Raw genomic sequence first — 18069 nt, 5'->3', positions numbered from 1 at the left:
ACCAAAATCGGGTTGCGACCAAATTTGGAGGGGTCAGAACGGATTAACCGTAATTACATTGAACCTTATGGGAAAATTTGATTCGGGTCGCGACCAATTCGGGTCGCAACCAGAGTCGCGGAACGAATTAAGTTCATGAACCGAGGTACCACTGTACCATACGTTAATAACCTAGATCTTGAGCTGTTGTTCTCCAACATCTCCTTCTAGAGCTGGCCAGACATTAAAAATAGCAACTGCTGCAAAACACTCCTCCCCAAGGCCTAGTTCCCCAGAGAATCTAAAACAGTAAAGAGAATTATGAGGGCTGCATTCGTTCCATCCCGTTTCCCATAAAAGTCATCTATTAAGATGACCCAAATGGCCTTGCCAGCATATTCCAGCTGGAAGCTCAAATAATTGTGTCATCCAGATATATTTGAAGCTGCAACGGCTTTAATAAGGCCAAGAAAGCTTATGAGGAGACCAATGATAACTTCATATATCTTTTGATACCTTTTAGTTGGTGAGTATCTTTCATATTCATGTTTGATTACATTTTTTTCAATCAAAAGTTGAAATAAGGGAAATTATATTGGGAAAAAGGTTTTCTTGATAGTTGTGCACTAAGTTATGTTATACCTTTGCCTAAGAACTAGATGAGGACAACATTTTGCCAATACTTTCTAACTTACTGACTTGGAGTTGCCTCTTCTTGTTCCTCAGATTTTTAAAATTATTGACCCCACATGGCATGTATAATTTTATGATACTGGTCTGTAAGGCCTTTATGTTAAAAGGTGGCTTATAATTGTAGAAAATAAATCAGTCCTCCCTACACTTACATAAAGTAGGTCAATGTATTATCACTAGTTGAGGTAGGCAAATATGGGTTCGTGACAGAGATAAAAGAATGTTTAATGAATCACTCAGTTTAATAGCCATTATATATTTGTCCTGCTGTGAGATACAAAAGATATCAAAAAAGAGAAATAAAATGGCAGTCATGTGGCAATAAAGTAACCCCTTTCTTCTTTGTGGCTTTTTTGGACATCTTTTGTTTTTTTTAGTGCCAAGTACATGGAACACTATGAACCTAGAGATTTGAAAGCTTTCTCTGCAGAGCCTTTGCTGATCTATCCAACCCACTACACTGGGCAACCAGGTTACCTCAGTGACACAGAGACATCCACAATCTGGGACAATGAGACTGTGGCCACCGATTGGGACAGAACACTCTCCCGGAAGTCACGACGACAGGGCCAGATCCACAGAGATGCCCAGAACAAGAATGCCTTGCCACCTGAACCTTCTCTTGAAGCATCATCTGCCAGAGATGAGCTATGACTGTTAACTGGATCAGTTACGAGTTACTGGAAACATCAATGGGACTTTTAGAACTTTGAGAGATACTGTTGCACTTGTCTTCATTGGCAAAATTGTTTGACTGACTTGAACTAAGCAGGTGCCTGTCTCATTTTGCAGGGCGAGTGGGTGAACCTGACTGAATCAAGGGTGGTATACTTTTTTTTAAAAAATGTATTGAAAGGAGCCCAAGTTTTTGCTGATTGGCTTGTATTATAGGAAATTCTATAGAGCTGGTGGAGGAATCTAATAGGAAATGAGGTTATACTCAGGACAAAGGTTCCTTGAGCAATGTCTTTCTACAGTTCTTGGTGTAGAGTTACTGTATTTATAAAAATTAATATATACAAGAGTTAGGAAAGGTCTACAAGATTTTCCATGTTAATTATTGGTCTATTGTCTGCTGCATTGCATGAACTGTTACTGGATTTGGTTTTGTGAACCATATTCTGAAGCAAAAATGTTAGGAACTCTCCCAGTTCCCAAGGGATAAATGCCAAATAGCATCTCCTGTCTTGAAATTATCAGACGACGGAATAGATTTCCCTTTTGTTCATCACATGAATTCCCAATGATACTAATTATTTCATTTCCTTTTTAATCATAAGCTATGAACAACAATTCACTTGTCACTAAGAATTTCTGGAGTTCACAATTTTTTAACATTTATTCCTAGTTTTGCATCTTCATCCTTACCACACCTTCATGAAAGTTAATGAAGATGTCTAATAGATGGAGAACCAAGAATTGAGAGACCTGGAAGTAAACCACACACCCTCCTCAGCCAGCAGCTGGGAGTGATGCACAGCCTAATAGAAGAGAATATCTGTAGCTCAGGGTTGAACTGTGGAGGCCTTGGTGCTCTCTGAGCTTGGTTGTTTGCCTGTAGACATTTCATTACCTGACTAGGAACATCATGAGGGCACAAATGTCATTGCTGCATGCTGTAAGGCTCTCGGTTTATCCTTCGTGCTTTTATGACCGAGGAGGAATTTCAACCCACATCTGTAGATTCAGGCTGAGAAATCTGACAGCATTAAGCATTTTGATCTAATAGTTTTGACAGTTTGATCTCATTTACCCATGAACTATACTGAAGGACATGTGGCCATTTTTTTCTTTGTATGATGTTCAAACTTCATCATTTGGGATGAGCTGTGATATACGCTCCACTGGAGAACTTCTCAGTGTGCAAAGTCTACATTTTTATAACATACCATAAAAGTCCGTGGTCATTTACTTCAAGGGTTTTGTCCAGCTAATGTAGACTTCAGAGTTGGATGGGGAAAAACATTCTGAAGCAAAACATTTAAAAAGACAATCAAAAGAATCTGTATGTGTTTAACCTGCTACTGTACAGATGTTCTACCCAAGAATTGCTATTCTTAGATGAAATAACAGTAGGGTTATATGTTTTTTCTAAAAGGGACATGTGCAGCTTATCAGCTGGTCTGATAATATATATATAGCAATGAGTGCAATGAGTTGGTGTCTTGGTCATTTATTTGTGGCTTTAATGTAGCATTGTAGTCTGGAGTGATCTGTGGGAACAAGAAACTGGTTTGAATGCTTTATCTGTCGAGATTAAAGAAACATAAAATGCTTTGAATCTTGAACCTACATTACAGGTGGTTGAATCTTCAACATCTCTTGCTGCCCTGTAACAATTCCCATTGTACTACATTTCATTGTATCCAACAATTACAACCTGGTTTTAGTGCTTTCCAGTGTTTCTTTACCATGCCAAAAATTAAGGAAAGCTCTCATGGGCATTCTTTGTTACACTTTTTTTTTTTTTTTTTAATCTGTGCTCAGTCATTGCTGACCCTGCAGTGACTGCTTGGACGAGTCGTTGCAGTTTTCAAGGCAAGTGTTTCGGAAGTGGTTTGCCAGAGCCTCCTTCCTAGGGCAGAGCCCAGCTGGCGAGCACAGGAGGCGGGGTTTCTGTTGCTTCGCGCCCTTTTCGGGCGTGCGCGGTTTCGTGTTTTTACCAGCAACTGCTCCCGACTCCTTTTTTCCAAGGCGCCACCAGCATTTTTCCTCCCACCAGAGTGAGAGTCCCCATTTGTCTACTCACGTGAGTTTTCGACCTGTTGGGTTGACAGGAACTGGGGAGGAAACAGGAGCTCACCCTGTTTAGCGCGAAGGCTGGACTCGAACCGCCAAAGCGTCAGCCATTTCTGGCCGGCAACTTTCAGCGTCATTAAGCCGCTGCGCCACCGCGTCCCCCGTTATACTTTATATACATTTTTTTTTTAAAAAAATCCTAAAGATCACAGGAATAATGGGACATATAATTTGGGACCAGTTAGGTGGAATTGCAACACAAAAAGTTAATGACAGGCAGAGCGATTAAAAAAATCTGAATTTCCAAGTCTGTACCTGGGGATTTATACATTTATTTCTTGGCAAAATATGATTTGAGCATATTTCACGTATGCTATGGTTTTGCTTTTCCTCTTCCATTACAATTCATTACAACAAGGCAGGTGGAGGAGTGTGGTGGGTCAAAATACATTTTCTGAAACAGTTCATCATTATGTAAAAGCAGCGCGGGTCTATAGAAATAAAATGGGGAAAGAAGGAACATAAAATCTACTGCCATCAGGAGGTATTAGCGGAGAGGATATGTGTTAAAGAAGAGGGTGTTACATCATATCACACTGATCCTTTTGTTTATAGAAGCAGTTGTTTTCTATACAAATGATGTCCCTACAATTTTAGCACAATGTGTTTTATACGAGGAAATGAATAGCCAATTTCTTAAAGGAGAGAATGACTGGGGCGTAGAGAAGATTGCTATCCCAGCAAAAATCACTGAAATAATGGAGGGCATTTTTAAAACCACCTGTATAGTACAGTGCAAATGGATGACTTGTTCTGGGGGGACCTGAACCAACTCATAAACCTGTCATCAGTCAGAACTAAAGTTAGATATGTTTATTATTTAGATATATGGCAAGTACTTGATTTTAGCATAAAAATCTACTTCAGATTTCCATATGTATTGCAACTTCAATTCCTAGTCAGCTTGTCCAGAGGCTGGATAAAAATTCCCTGAGCTGGTTTCAGCATATCTGGAAGACCTCAATACATGGTCACCTCAGTGGGCAGAAATCTGATGCCAGCAGTAGGGAGGTGTGGAAATGTTTGGGGGGGAGAGGACAGGACAAAGGCAGCCTTTCATCAAGTGGTTCTAAGACCTTTCATCCATTAAGTAAGTTCCAGAATTGGATTCATCTTCTACAGTGGACTGGGGCTTAGGTATCCAACCTCCTTCCAATAGTAATTGAAACTGGGAAGGAGGGGGAAGGAGGGAATGAAGTGGGGAGGAAAAAAAGAGTCCAACAAATGCCAGCACTCAGGAGCTAGAAAGGCTTTGTAAGCCTTGATGAGCTCTATTTCATTCTCACCCTGCCCCACAGGACTGCAAATTTGTAATTCTGTGATACAGGGCTATTTAGTACTTGACAGCCCAGCTGAATTCTTTATTCAGAGCATTACCAAATGAAGAGGTTCTAATTCTTAAAACACTGGAATTGTGAAATGATTACTCATTCTGAGTGTTAGACCTAAAATTCTATATTCAAAATTTAGATAGTGAAAGTGCATGGAATCATTTATTTTTATAATGATAGGTTTCTGATAAAGATCCACTGTGAATAGGTTAAATCATAGGGATAAATAAAAGAAGACTACATGTGTTAATCATTCTTGTCTTTGTTTAGAAAAACTTTATCAACACAAGCATAACAATATAAAAATCTAGCTAATTCTACAGATAAATACAAAGTGTGAGTATGTGCATATACTTACCCACATAACACTTTTGTGTATTGCTTATTTTTCTCCAGAAAACATAGAGAATGGACCTCGACTTTTTTGAATATTCATCCAGGTTCTGGATACTTTTAAAGCTCACTTTTAAATAAATATGTATATACATACATACATACATACATACATACATACATACATACATACATACCCATCAAGCTATTCTATCCCAGAGTAAGCAACCTTATGCTGAACACAAAATGAATAAGAAATAGTAAGACAAATAAGTTAAATGTACGGATTAAGAAAAAGAAATAACTAAAACTAGATTACCCTAATACCACTATATCTCACAATATCTTTCTGTCTTTGCAAACCATTCTTATTTCCTCCATATTCATGTACCCTGCTTTGCACACTGTATTTTGGTGTTTAAACTCCCAACAGTAAATAATATATGTAGCTCAGGGTTGAACTGTTGGGTTCCAGCGGTTCTCTGAGCGTTGTTTCCTTGCAGACATTCCATAACCAGGCTAGGAACATCTGGTGATATTACCTAGCCCATTAATGAAATGCCTGAAGAAACAAGCTCACAGAACACCAAGAACCCAATGGCCTTTAAACTTCTCACCTGTTTCATTTAAGGTTATCATTAATCCAACCATAACTTTTTTGATCTTCCCCTTCCTCTTGACTCATTCATTCTTCACCTATTTCTTTTGCAATTTGATCTTCATTCATACATGACAAAACCACTGCAAAATACTTGTTTCATACTGGCCATTCAGCCTTATATCCATTTTATATTTGATCAACATTCATTCTTGATCCTATCTACTCTTGTAAAGCCTGTAATGCCTTTGGTACTGCTAAGTAAAGCTTCCGATTGCATTCAGCTTAATTTTTCTCTTGACCTATCCAATTCCCATACAAAAAACAAAGTCTTACAGCTATTTTTGCTTCTTTCATTCCTCATAAAGATCACCTACCATCTATTATCTTACTACCAGCATTTGTACTTCCTAACATTTTCCCATCCATTTCCCCATCTGTAATAAACCTTCTACCAAGGTAGGCAAATTCGTCCACTTGATGTAGTTTTTCACCATGTATGCATAATTTGCAATTGTTAGCTCCATTTTCCCTGTGAGCACAGCTACCTTGTTTGTTGTCACATTAATTTTTAGCTCCATGCTCCTTGTTGCATCATATAATTTAAGTTTTCACCCAACATGACACTGTCTGCATATGAAAGTGCATGTATATTCAGGTCTCAAATCAACACATCCCTCCCATCACCACAAGCATCCTTTATAAATACATCAAACAGCCAAGCGGATGTCACATATTCTGGTCTTACTCCCTGCTCAGTGATGAAACACTGGCATTACATTTGTCACGTATTGCTCTTACACATGCTGAAAAAGAAAAATCTGATCTGCATACTTCCTGCCCAACATAGCCACATGGTACTCCCCAATTTTTGCTCACTGTCACCTATTGCACGTCTTCAGTCAGAATGCTGCCATCCACCTGCCTAACAACAAATTAATTCTGCTTTGTTTGGTATTTTCTATGTGTGTCCTGCATTATTTCTTGCTATTTTCACTGCTGTATCGGGAAACAATTTCAGCATTCTTCCAATCATCAGGCACAAATGCAGTCTTCACAAATATGTTACCAAAGTTGCACGACCACTATAAAGAGATCACATGGTTATTTTAATATTTCTCCAATTATACCCATACACTTTCAAGCCTTATCATTATTCAACATCCTCACAGCATTTACAACAACTTTTCATCACTTTTTCTTGCATGCAACATTTACAGCATCCATTTTAATGTCACTCTTTGATGTACAGTAATTCCCATACAAATCTCTCAAATACTATTTTCACCATTTCCTCCATTCAGTTCCATACCAATTCATCACAACTTTAATTCCATTCACTCTCTTTGAGGCTCTTTATTTTGCCCACTTCAGTCATTTCAAACAATGTTTTTATTTCCATCTAAATTGCGCTACATTTCCTCTGTCTTTTTTAACCTTAGCCTTTCTCTGTTTTCTTAGATAAAAATTGCAACTATCTTTTTCTATACAGATAGTCCTCAGTTAACGATGGCAATAGGGACTGGAACTGCCATTGCTAAGTGACATAGTTGTAAAGAATGACATCACATGACCACACCACTTAGCAACAATTCCGGCAGTCCCAGTTGCTGCTGTTAAGCAATCGCTGCAGGTCGTTAAGCGAGGACCTCACTTGTCACATGTCGCAAGTACCACTTGTTGCACGTCACAAGTTTGAGCAGTTGCTGAACAAGTGGTCATTCACTGAGGACCACCTGTAATTTTTCTCATCATTTTTGTAGCATTCTTTTACATGCATTTTTTTTCTCATCCCCAGCCTTTTTCATCTCATTATCCCACCAAGCATTCTTTCTCATTCTTCCCATTAGTCTTCACACATTTTTCTGTTACAATCACCATTATTTTCACTCTGTCCTGAGCAGGTTCCATATCCTCTTTCCTTATCTCTCCTTTCCGTTCATTTTGTTAGTAGATTTATACTTTCTCTTCCTTCCTTTTCTCCTTTCACTCTAGTTTCTTTCACTTCTTTCCTTTCATTCCTTATCCACTTTCTCCAAAGACAAATTGTGGACATTACCAAATCAATCATAACTTTAGATTTTTCATCATTCCCTTGCCATGTGCATGTACAGTCTTGTGCTTAAATCACATACTCAAAATGGACCATTTTCTAAGCAGATACTCACCAGTTACTTTTCTCATTTGTTTCTGCATTTCCAAACAATCCAATAACTTTTGCTGTACTATCTTGTCTTGTTCCCACCCATTTGTATCACACCATGGACTGCATTCATTCTCAAAACTCATTGCTGGTTCTTCTGGAGAACCTGGAGCATAACATGCAACTATTACTAGTCTATGGATTCTTACTTTCATATGTATCCACAACCTAACATGACACCAATTCATACTTTCTGACATACATTTTAGCTCTTTTCCTTCCCTGCATGGCTTCATCAACTCTACTTTGCAAGATCTGAATACCTCCATTCAAACCTGTTACATCTTCCCCTTTCCTAGTTTCACAAACACACAACATGCTTAGCTGTCTTTCATTTGTTAATTCATGCTCTTCCTACCTACACATTTTACATCCAAATTGCAATATTCTATATGCCATAACCAACATCAGAAAGGCCTGCACATAATGAACTTTTTGCTTATTGTGGCATTGGTCAATTAAAGCTTTCAGCCAGTGCTTTTTTGTAAGTCAGAGAAGGTGTAGACTAGAATACTAGGCTTAGCGGCACCATGCCACAAGCAGCAGTCCCTTTTAGTGCAAGAACTGGAGCAGTCAGTTTTACACACTTTCACAGGTACGCCACAAGCTCAAAGCCCAATTTCACTCCAAGCAAGCTCATGCTCTTACATGCAAACCAGGATCTCTAATCTAGAGACTACCTTGCAAAGTAACAAATTGCTGCCTGTATCTCACTAACAAGGAGGCATATGCAGTGTAGTGACACACACGCACAATCTCTTTTAGACGATAACAGGGAGAGTTGAAGTACGTGGCTCAACATACAAAATTTGAAATTGAGAGTTGTACATAGTGCAAAGTATATCACAATCTGATAAGTGTATATTTAAAAGACATACATGTTTGTAAGCTATTGTCAGGACTGGGTCAAGCTCCTGATTAGTTGTAGCAAATTTAGCTTTACAAAGCTGAAATTGGTGAACCATTTTCAGCAAAAAGGCTTGGTATATCCTACTCTGCTATGTAGCAATCCTAATTCCACCCCCACACTCACCCCTTACACACGTGCACACACACACACACACATCAGTGGGACTTGCAGGAGAATCTTATCCCATTCTACTTCAAAACCAAGAAAATCTATTTTGCTGGCTCAATCCTGATTAGCTAATTCTCTGGCTTCCAGATCTCACCCTGCGTCAACCATCCATCCCCTTTCCAACATTTTACATGGCCAAAGCTTGAAAACATGTTTTGTTGGAAGCATTTAAGAAGTATTCTTTTGCACTTAGGGTCAATTCCCTACTTTTTCTATGGTGGTGCAAAATAATAACCTACAAATTGCCCTGACTATGATTACGCATGACTTTTTGTACAGTGGTATATTTGAGGATCCAAAGAACTCTGATTTGGGGTATGACAGACTTTTAGTGATCCCAATTAAACCTGTTAATACATTCAAGTTGAGATTACAAATTACAAGAGAAAAATTCTTCCATGTAAAGTTACAGTCATAAATATTATTATAAATAAGTAAAATTCTACTGAATTTAGTACAGTCTGTTTCATGGTAATTGAGTGAAGAGTTGTAGCTCTCTTTGGCCTTTATAAGAGGCCTACAGAAGGAGTGGGGGTGAAGAACGTGACCTGGTCTTCAAAAGGAAAAGGCTGATACAGCCACAGACTGCAAGGGGAAGGTGGGAAGAAGGTGGGAGGTCACTGCTGCTCACCAAAGGGGAAAATCAGAGAAAAGTAATGAGGAGGAAGTTTCTTTACCGTCCACCTTTGGAATGTTTATAATCAGTACCATCATTATTACTTTAATTTCAACACTTCCCTGATTGCACCCCTGTTGTGCAGGCTCTGAAGGGTTAATGTCATCACTGAAAAGCTGACCCTCCAAAAAATCAATACCATCCTCCCTCAGCATCTTCCTACAAAGCCAGGCTCGTGAGGCAACGAGGTGACTAAAGTAGTACCATAAGTCATTTTTTAAATTAATGGGTGAATTCTAAAAAAAAAAGGAGGTTCTTTAAATGTTCTTTAATCACAAAAAATATCTGGGCTCTTTTCAGATGATGGCTATTAAGCAGGTTTATTTTTTGTTTTGCTTTGTTTCTCAGACTGAGTATAAAACACAACTATATAGTTTACTATAATGCCAATATGGCTGAATACAGGTAAACAGCTCCACAGCTGAAAGGGAGTAAAACTGCACACTCCAAGGAAATATATTTTGATTTTTTATATATTTATATATTTATATATATACACACGCACACCCGCACACACACTCACACACCATTAAAAAAAACAGCAAAGCATCAGGAAAACAACATAGTGGCATTAAGAGCAGTAGTGTGCATTCATATAGTCATCGGTGAATAGCTGGCCCCTGGAGGAAGGAATGGATTTTTCCAGCATGTCTAATAGGACCGGAAGCTGGGATGGCTTCAAAAACTGCAGGGGGGGGGGGGATTCCAAGAGAAGGCGAATTCTCCTTGTTTCAGAAGCGGTGCTGCCTCTACTAAAGCAGCCCGTCTCTACCAGCCATTTAACAGCGCTATCATCAGCCAGTGGTTAGTCTGATGCTTCTCTCTCCCTGGTGAGAACACAAGGGATGGAAATGCCTCTTCCATTTATAAAAGCAAATCTAAAATGCTCCAAATTAATACTGTCAAAACTGAGAAGAGTTAGATAGTCCATAGTAGGGCTGGAAGATCAGTTGCATATTCTTCCTCTTCCTGATAGAAAGTGGCTTTGAATTCATGGACTGGGTGCAAAAGGAAAAAAAAGTGCCTACAGGGTGCATTTCCATTCAGGTCTTTTGTCTGTTCTCTCTAACTAACTAACTGTGTGCCTATTTATAGCAAGTGTTAGCTTTGTACTCCCCAAAGCTGAATACTGACACGTTCATCTCCAAAGGTTCTGTCACGTTGGGTAGTCTCTGCAATGGTCCTTCAAGCCCACCTCTTTGGCGCTGGGCTGATCCACTCTCAAAGGGTAATTTTGCTGTTTCTGTTGCTCCAGCAGCCCTTCCTGTTGGTCCTGGGAAGAGTCAAGCTGGAACGGCTCCTCAGTTTCACTTGTCCGTCGAGGGAGTTCTTCTTCCGCAGGACAAAGTCAAAGTTCACCTGGCTGTTCATGGCATAAAAGACGTTTGCGCTATCTGGGATGACTAGTTCTGGAAAGAGCAGAAACAATGGTGACAAATGGTGGATAGGCCCCTTCTATCTTATATTCATGTCATTAGGGCATGCTGGGGCAACTGTTAAGGCTGGAGCTCTTCCAGAGCAGCTTCCTCCTTCGTCGAAGGAAAACCAATAGAGTTGTCCAAAACCTTCCAGCAGGGCATACCCAAAACATGTTGAATGAGCAAAGCACCCCACCCCACCCCTCCTCCAAGCATTAAAACAGCCACATCTTCTGAATGCTTGGCGTAGCTGTTCTGCGAGCTTCCCTGTCTGCCTGCACAAGAAGGTCCACGTAGGCCACACTTCCTCTGCGTGCACAAGCATATACAGTCAATCACAGAAGTCCTTTGAAGCAGCCTCACCAACTCTTCCAGAGACTGCAAATAATTTAATGCTTTGATGTGTGTATATGTGGGGGAAAGGGTTCACTTACACCAACACACTTTAGAAAGCACCCCTATCCATCAACTCCAAAATTAATCTACGCAGAGACTTCTGTTTATAGAGCTAGTTTGACTCTGAGTGGACTCCTGGTGATGCATTTCTGAAGTGGGCCGAATTTCTGCTCTCTCCCAACATTCTTCCCATTTGTTTTATTACAGAATTGAAAAGAGTTGCCAGGGAACAGGAGCTCGGCTACTTGTTATGTTACTGCCTTCTACCATTCTCTAGGCTAGAGACGGCAACTTTTTTGTGCTTACTGGATTCACCATCATTATTCTTATGGCCTTTGAAGGTTACACTATGCAGTGGCAAGGCGATGTCACCAGAGACATTTTCTTTCTGTGTTAGATTTATATCTTACCTGTGTTAGATTTATATCTCACCTTTCCTCCAGGAAGAAAACATTTCTTCCTCTATGTTCTTTCTCAGCAACAACAACCTTGTGAGGTAAACAGAGTTGAGAGACTGGCTAGCCCAAAGTCACCCAGTGAGCTTCTGTGGCTGAGGAAGGACTTGAATGTGGACCTCCCCAGTCTTAGTCCAACCATATACTGGCTATCAGCCCTGCTTGGTTGGTTTGTGGGGGTGGGCAGGGTTGTCCTTCTCTTTAAAGGAAAACAGCTGCTGATTTTGTAACTGTATTTCAGCAGCATATTTATTTATTAGATTTATAACCCACCCTTCAAGGTGGCATACATAGCACTCTATGTTCCTATTTTTCCTCACAAAAACCTTGTGAGGTGGGTTGGACTGAAAGAGCCTGACTGTCCCTATATCACCTAACTGGCTTCCATGCCAGAGGACTAGAACTTGTGGTCTCCTAGTTTCTAGTTCAGCACCTAAACCATTACACCCAATTTTTCTCTTGTGAAGCTTGGCTCACCTAGCCCTAGGTGAGCTAGCCATTAACAGAGAAATGCAAGAAACTAGGGATAACCAATGATGTCCTCCAGATATTTTTAACAATTCACATACTTTCCAATAGCATGGCCAATGCTCAAGGACTGTGGGAATTGTAACCTAAAACATCTGGAGACATCAGACATAAGCAAGAAAAGGCAGAAGGCTGAGTAATGGTCCCAATTTGTCATTCTGTTTTTTTGGATTTCTTCTTATCAATCTTCCCAGCCTATCTCAGTAAGCAAAGTAGCACCTACTTATGAGGTGGTGGGTGTGGCAACAGCTAGGTTCTTAAAAATTTGAAGGTTAATGCTTCTGTGAGCTGCAGTTCATGTCATCAGATGAATCACTTCATCAGCTTCAGCTCACAAAAGCATTTGCCTTTTAATAAAATGTGTTAGTAGGAAAAGATGCTACTAGACTACTGATTTTTGGCTACCATAGACTAATCTGGCTATTCTACAATGTCTACAATGAGAACATCAGTTTTTTAAGCTGCTCTTATTTGAATGTCTTCTATCTCAGATCTGTTTCTTTAGACTTCTTCATAGAAAGTATTTTTTGCCTTGACAGACCTATTCAGGGGCTCTACTCTAAACTTGATAAAGTGACTTTCTGTAAATCTTTCCAGTGCACATAAAAGGGAAATACTCATTCCATCAAGAGTAGAAGTGATTTACAGAAATAGGTTCTCATTTTTTATATATATATATATATATATATATATATATATATATATATATAAAATCTAAAATGAGAACCTATTGTTTCTGTAAATCACTATACAGAATACTATAAATTAATTAATTAATTAATTTTTAAAAATTGGCTTTTTTCCAGTTAGGGACAAAAGGATTGGTTGGGTGACTGCAGCTGCAACAAGGTTATTCAGTAAACCTAAAAACTTGTAAGAAACTGACTGCAAAGCCACTTGTCACAACAGTGCCTAAGTGACATGCTGCCATTCTTGATTGGGAATGAATGTGCAAGAAAGCTGGATATTCCAAAGATAACTGAAAGCATAGAAAACATGGAAGAAAAACTTTTGAGTGATTTTTAACAACCCTAGTCCCATGGCCCACCTGCACACTGTCAAGGATGATTTTGCTGGGCCCCAGCACTGAACTAGCTAGATCATACAGGGTGCACTGACTCTACAGGTACTCTGTCCCTTGCAACATGGGTGTCTGGCCAGCAGACTACACAGCAAGTAGAATGTGGAGAGAGAAGGTCTGTTTAACTACATGGTGCCTCTGCCTGCATGGAAGGTAAACTACTGCTGCTGCTGTTTCAATTTTCAAAAATATGATTTGGCTCATTGATTCAATATCTTGATGATGATGATGATGATGATGATGATGATGATGATGATGATGATGGCATTCTGTATATGTTCTTGATCTCAGTCTCTGTTTAAAAAATGCAACCCTCCCCCAACTGCTTTGGTTTGATTGGCTGGTGAGCTTGGACTTTTGTTTTTTCTACTGCACTCTGCGCATGCTCCTAGTCTAAGTCTGCATGGCATGAAAGGTTTTCTTTATCAAGGGCAATTCCACCCTACCTATGGCCTTGCTCTTCCCTCTATCTTTAAGATATTAAATTTCAGATCTGATAGAATAGATTAATTTCAGGCTACATTTGCAAATGAAAACAGCCAAGAGAAGTGGCTAGAGCCCTTTGCCTTCAGAAAAATGACCTAAGCAGTAACAAAAGTCCTGTTTTTCTTACCTTTGTCCTCAGAAATGACCTGCACAAGTTCATAATCCTCAGCAGGATCCGATTCCAGGTTGTGTTTCAACATTGCTCGCTGGATGACAGCAGGAGTCTTGTCTTGGCTGGTTAACTGGAGAGAAAGAACAGATTGCAATGAGGCCTTTCTCTTTTCCACATCTGGATTCCAGGCAGGCTTTATTTATCGGTTGCCTAGTCTTAGTGCACCGAGCTATCTCTTTTTGGAATGAAATATCAGCTGTATGGACTCTTCAGATAAAAATCCTACAAAAACAGTTGGCTGAGAGAAACAGTTATTTTTGCAGTTTAGATAAACTGTTTGTCAAAGGTTTTTTTCCCCCTTGAGTTAGTATTTATGGAAGAGTACAATCTTGATGCTGCTGTGAGTTACATACCAAACTGTGTGATGTGAGAGGAACTGAAGTAGGTGTTGAAAAACAAACCCATTTTGTTGCTACGTGTTGGAGCTCGCACTTATTATTATGGGACCTAATATTGTTTGTGGAAAGGAGCAAGGAATTTGAGGATTTCCCAGAAGTATTACCTGGGACTTTTGACTGCATTACTGAATGAAGGGGAACAACAGATGATGGGAAGAAGAACATCTGGTCCTTGTTCTCGGAGAAAATAGATATCTCCAATTTTAATCCAGGAAAAAGAAAAGAAAAGCACTTGACATCTAAAATCTGGGAAAAGCTTACTTTTGCTGCTTTGGGAGCAACAATTAACCAGTTTTAATTAAATGTTTTAATTCTTGGGCTTATTTATGTATTTTTCTAGGGATGTGACATACTTTTAATCAACATGAGGCTTTGTATTCTGACAAATTTGTATTGCTACACTGAGGAGAAGCCATCTTTTATGACCACTGTAGAAATCTCTTTCTTAAATTAGAGTTTCTACTATCTACAGTTTGTTCACTCTAGAAAAAAAGAGGTTATGTTTGTTCAAGCAGCTTGACAAAAAGAAATGCAATATGTATTATTTTTTTTCCAAAAAACAATCAGCACCTCTAGCCAGTAAAAAGAGAAAGAAAGAGAGATCCCATCTTACATTTTTGGTTTTCCCATCTTGGTATGCCTGGATTCTGCACCAGTAGAAAAGCTATTTGCACAAACCAACAGCAAACAAGGGAAAATTGAGGCACTGCTATGTTGCTTTTACAACCAGGAGTGATGATATTGCATTTGATTCAACAGCCCCTAATTAGAACATTTCATCATTGTTTAAAGAGGTGTGACATTAAAAACAAATTCCCCAAACAGACAAATATAAAAAAAGGAGAGATTCCAGTAGGTCTTATATGTTGTTCATTCAAGTTCAATTCCATGCAAGTCAAAACCTTGCTTGAATAAAAGGCAGGGCAGAAACTGTTAATCAACAAGGCTTAATTCTCTTTCCACCTGTTTGTGCTAATTCAGTGTAAATAATCTCTGCCCATACACACAAATCTGTAGTGTCCTATGGTGGTCTAGATAGCTAGTACAATCATCTTGCAAAAAAGTGGTACAAAAAGTTGATGGTGCAGTAATCACAGGACAAATAACGGGAAAAACTTTTTTCTCTTAACTGACTATCTACTCTAAGTTTTGCCATTTTTTGTCAAGCAGTGTATGGCTATTAACTATTGTCTTCAACACTGATATGGATGATACAGGTATCTTCATTCTGTTGAATGTAAACGTGTGTGTGTGTGAGAGAGAGAGAGACAGTGTGTGTGTGTAAATAGATACACCCAAGTAGATCAATTTCCCCAACCTGGTGTTCTCCAGATATGTTGAGATTATAATTCCCAGAATTCTCAGCTAGCATAGCTAATGAAGAGAACAGATTAGAGAAACTTGACTGATTGGTTATTGGATTAAAAAACTCTAGTCTGCTCCAACAATTCTTAAACAAAGCATTTTACTTTTCTTTCTTAGGTTGACTACTTGTAATTGTATGCTAAAGCACTGGACCAAAAAGATAGAACAGTTACATTTTAAAATGCCCTAGAATTTCTGTTTGGAAGAGCCATGGAAGAAATGCATGCAGAAGAAGCAAATGCAACCAGAATTATTCAGCATGTCAGAAATTGTTACAGTGATTGGTAGAAGAGCTCTAGTATTCTTGACAGGAGTCCTCTGCAGCTACCAGGAGATAATAGAAAATGAATCTGGGAACTTTTGTGTGAACAACATGGGATCTGAGCTATGGCTCATCTCTCAAATTGTGGTATCTCAATGATACAGCCACCTGTAAAGAACTAGTCACAGTTCTCATGACATACCATAATGCTCTTATACATGTTGCCATTATTGTCTTCAACACTGATACGGATGATACAGGTATCTTCATTCTGTTGATTGTAAACAGGAGATGAAACTGTTGAGGTAATGGAGGTGACAGAGACGGAGCGTTTGTGGATTCTGGGATTGCTGGCCAGTGTAGGAGGAGACACAAGAACATTGGTGAAGGATGATACTCCTGATGAAGACGTGTCCATAGAGTGGATGGAGGAACAAGAGGAGGAGGACTCTGTGAGCTAAGGAGTGAAGCCATAAAAGACAAATCAAAATATTCATTTAATTTCGTTTCTAAACTGAGGATTTGTTCAAAACCACCACTAGCTACCAGCTGAAGCTGGCAGCTGAACTTCAGGGTCATTTTCACAGCACCACCTGGAGATGAAGAGTAGATAACCTTTTGGGAAGCAGACTCTCTCTGTGATATAATCTTGTAGATCTAGTGATCTGGAGCAGTGCATAAGCCTGAGATCTCTTCTAGATCTTGCTGAAGGTAAAGGTTCAGAACAATAAGTTCCATAACCCTCAGCCAGTACAACTTTGCCTCCACTATAAACTGTTGTCCTGCTTGCAGATGATCAGAATGTTCTTCTCTCTTGGAAGTAGCAATCTGATACACTAATACTTGAAATAAGTTCCACTGAAGGAACGTACATTGGATTGTACTACTGGCAGAACTGAAGATTAGTCTGAGCTAAGACAGATATGCTCTTTCGAGCTTCTTTTACTTTGCATATTAGTATTAATACCCTCTGGAGAAGAACTATATATAGCCCAAGTTCCCTTCAAACTAATCATAATAATATTTCCTTAATTTAGAATTGACCAGCAGATGGCAGAATCTACCATTTTTTGTTAGCTCATTTTACAACAACAGCTATATCTAACTACAGTCTTAGAACCCCCCCCCCATTTTTTGCTTTTTTTAAACTGAAGGTTCTCTCCCCTGCAGAGCAGGAGGGCCTTTTATGAAGTTTTTAAGGATTACATTTAACACAGAAACATTATTTTTCTTCCAAGATCATTTATTTGTTGTTCTTGTTCCAATAGAAGAAAACATATGTAGCTCAGGGTTAAACTGTGGAATCCTTGGTGCTCTCTGGGCTTGGTTGTTTGCTGGCAGATGTTTCATTACCCAACTAGTGAGTGTGGGGTTAGCTCCCTGTTTATATATAGTAGCTTGCCATGCCAGTGTTGGTGGGGGGTGTTTTTCTCCTTGGTAGTTCCTTGATTAGGGTGTTGTTTTCTGCTAGATTGTTTGTTTATTGTCTCTTTTGAATATTGTGTAAATGTGGTTTATCTCTATATGTCTATTGATGGCTGAATCCATTCAAGAGAGACAATAAAAAAGCTAAGAAGGAAACAAGACGACCAGAACACATCCTCTAGAGCAGCCAACACCCAGATAAGCAGGGAGTAACACCAGACAAACAATATAGCAGAAAATAATACCCTAATCAAGGAACTACTAAGGAGAAAACCATACCCCCACCACTTGCTTGTGTGGGCAAGCTACTCTATATAAACAGGGACCAAACCCCACACTCACCAGCACTGATAATGTTACCTAGTTGGATAATGAAACGTCTGCAAGCAAACA

The 18069-nt window shown here is 39.2% G+C and overlaps 2 protein-coding genes across 5 annotated transcripts in view; one reads left to right on the top strand and one right to left on the bottom strand.

Annotated features, from left to right (window-relative positions):
- COLGALT2 (collagen beta(1-O)galactosyltransferase 2) overlaps nt 1-3094 on the top strand; it is a 53206-nt gene extending 50112 nt beyond the window's left edge. For all 3 annotated transcript variants that reach the window (XM_007426293.3, XM_025165470.2, XM_025165469.2), the window contains exon 12: nt 1050-3094. In XM_007426293.3, coding sequence (XP_007426355.1) covers nt 1050-1326 — 277 coding nt within the window. In that variant the 3' untranslated portion in view covers nt 1327-3094. The remainder of the gene's footprint in view (nt 1-1049) is intronic.
- A 612-nt stretch (nt 3095-3706) lies between these two features.
- The window catches only part of RGL1 (ral guanine nucleotide dissociation stimulator like 1), a 94031-nt gene continuing 79668 nt past the window's right edge, over nt 3707-18069 (bottom strand). The window contains exons 16-18 of one of the 2 annotated variants that reach the window (XM_088154392.1): nt 16454-16522; nt 14182-14296; nt 3707-11099 (exon numbers count right to left, since the gene is read on the bottom strand). In XM_088154392.1, the coding sequence (XP_088010518.1) occupies nt 10912-11099; nt 14182-14296; nt 16454-16522 (372 nt within the window). In that variant the 3' untranslated portion in view covers nt 3707-10911. Of the gene's footprint in view, nt 11100-14181; nt 14297-16453; nt 16709-18069 lie in introns of both variants that reach the window. The other variant, XM_088154391.1, reaches the window with a different exon arrangement.

This window comes from Python bivittatus, unplaced genomic scaffold (assembly GCF_059951505.1).
Source record: "Python bivittatus isolate LINGU-HERP-01145 unplaced genomic scaffold, Pbiv_v1 ctg000700_np1212, whole genome shotgun sequence".
NCBI classification, from domain to species: Eukaryota; Metazoa; Chordata; class Lepidosauria; order Squamata; family Pythonidae; genus Python; species Python bivittatus.
Note: the sequence above shows the minus strand (reverse complement) of the source record. Positions and strands in the feature narration are given on the sequence as shown.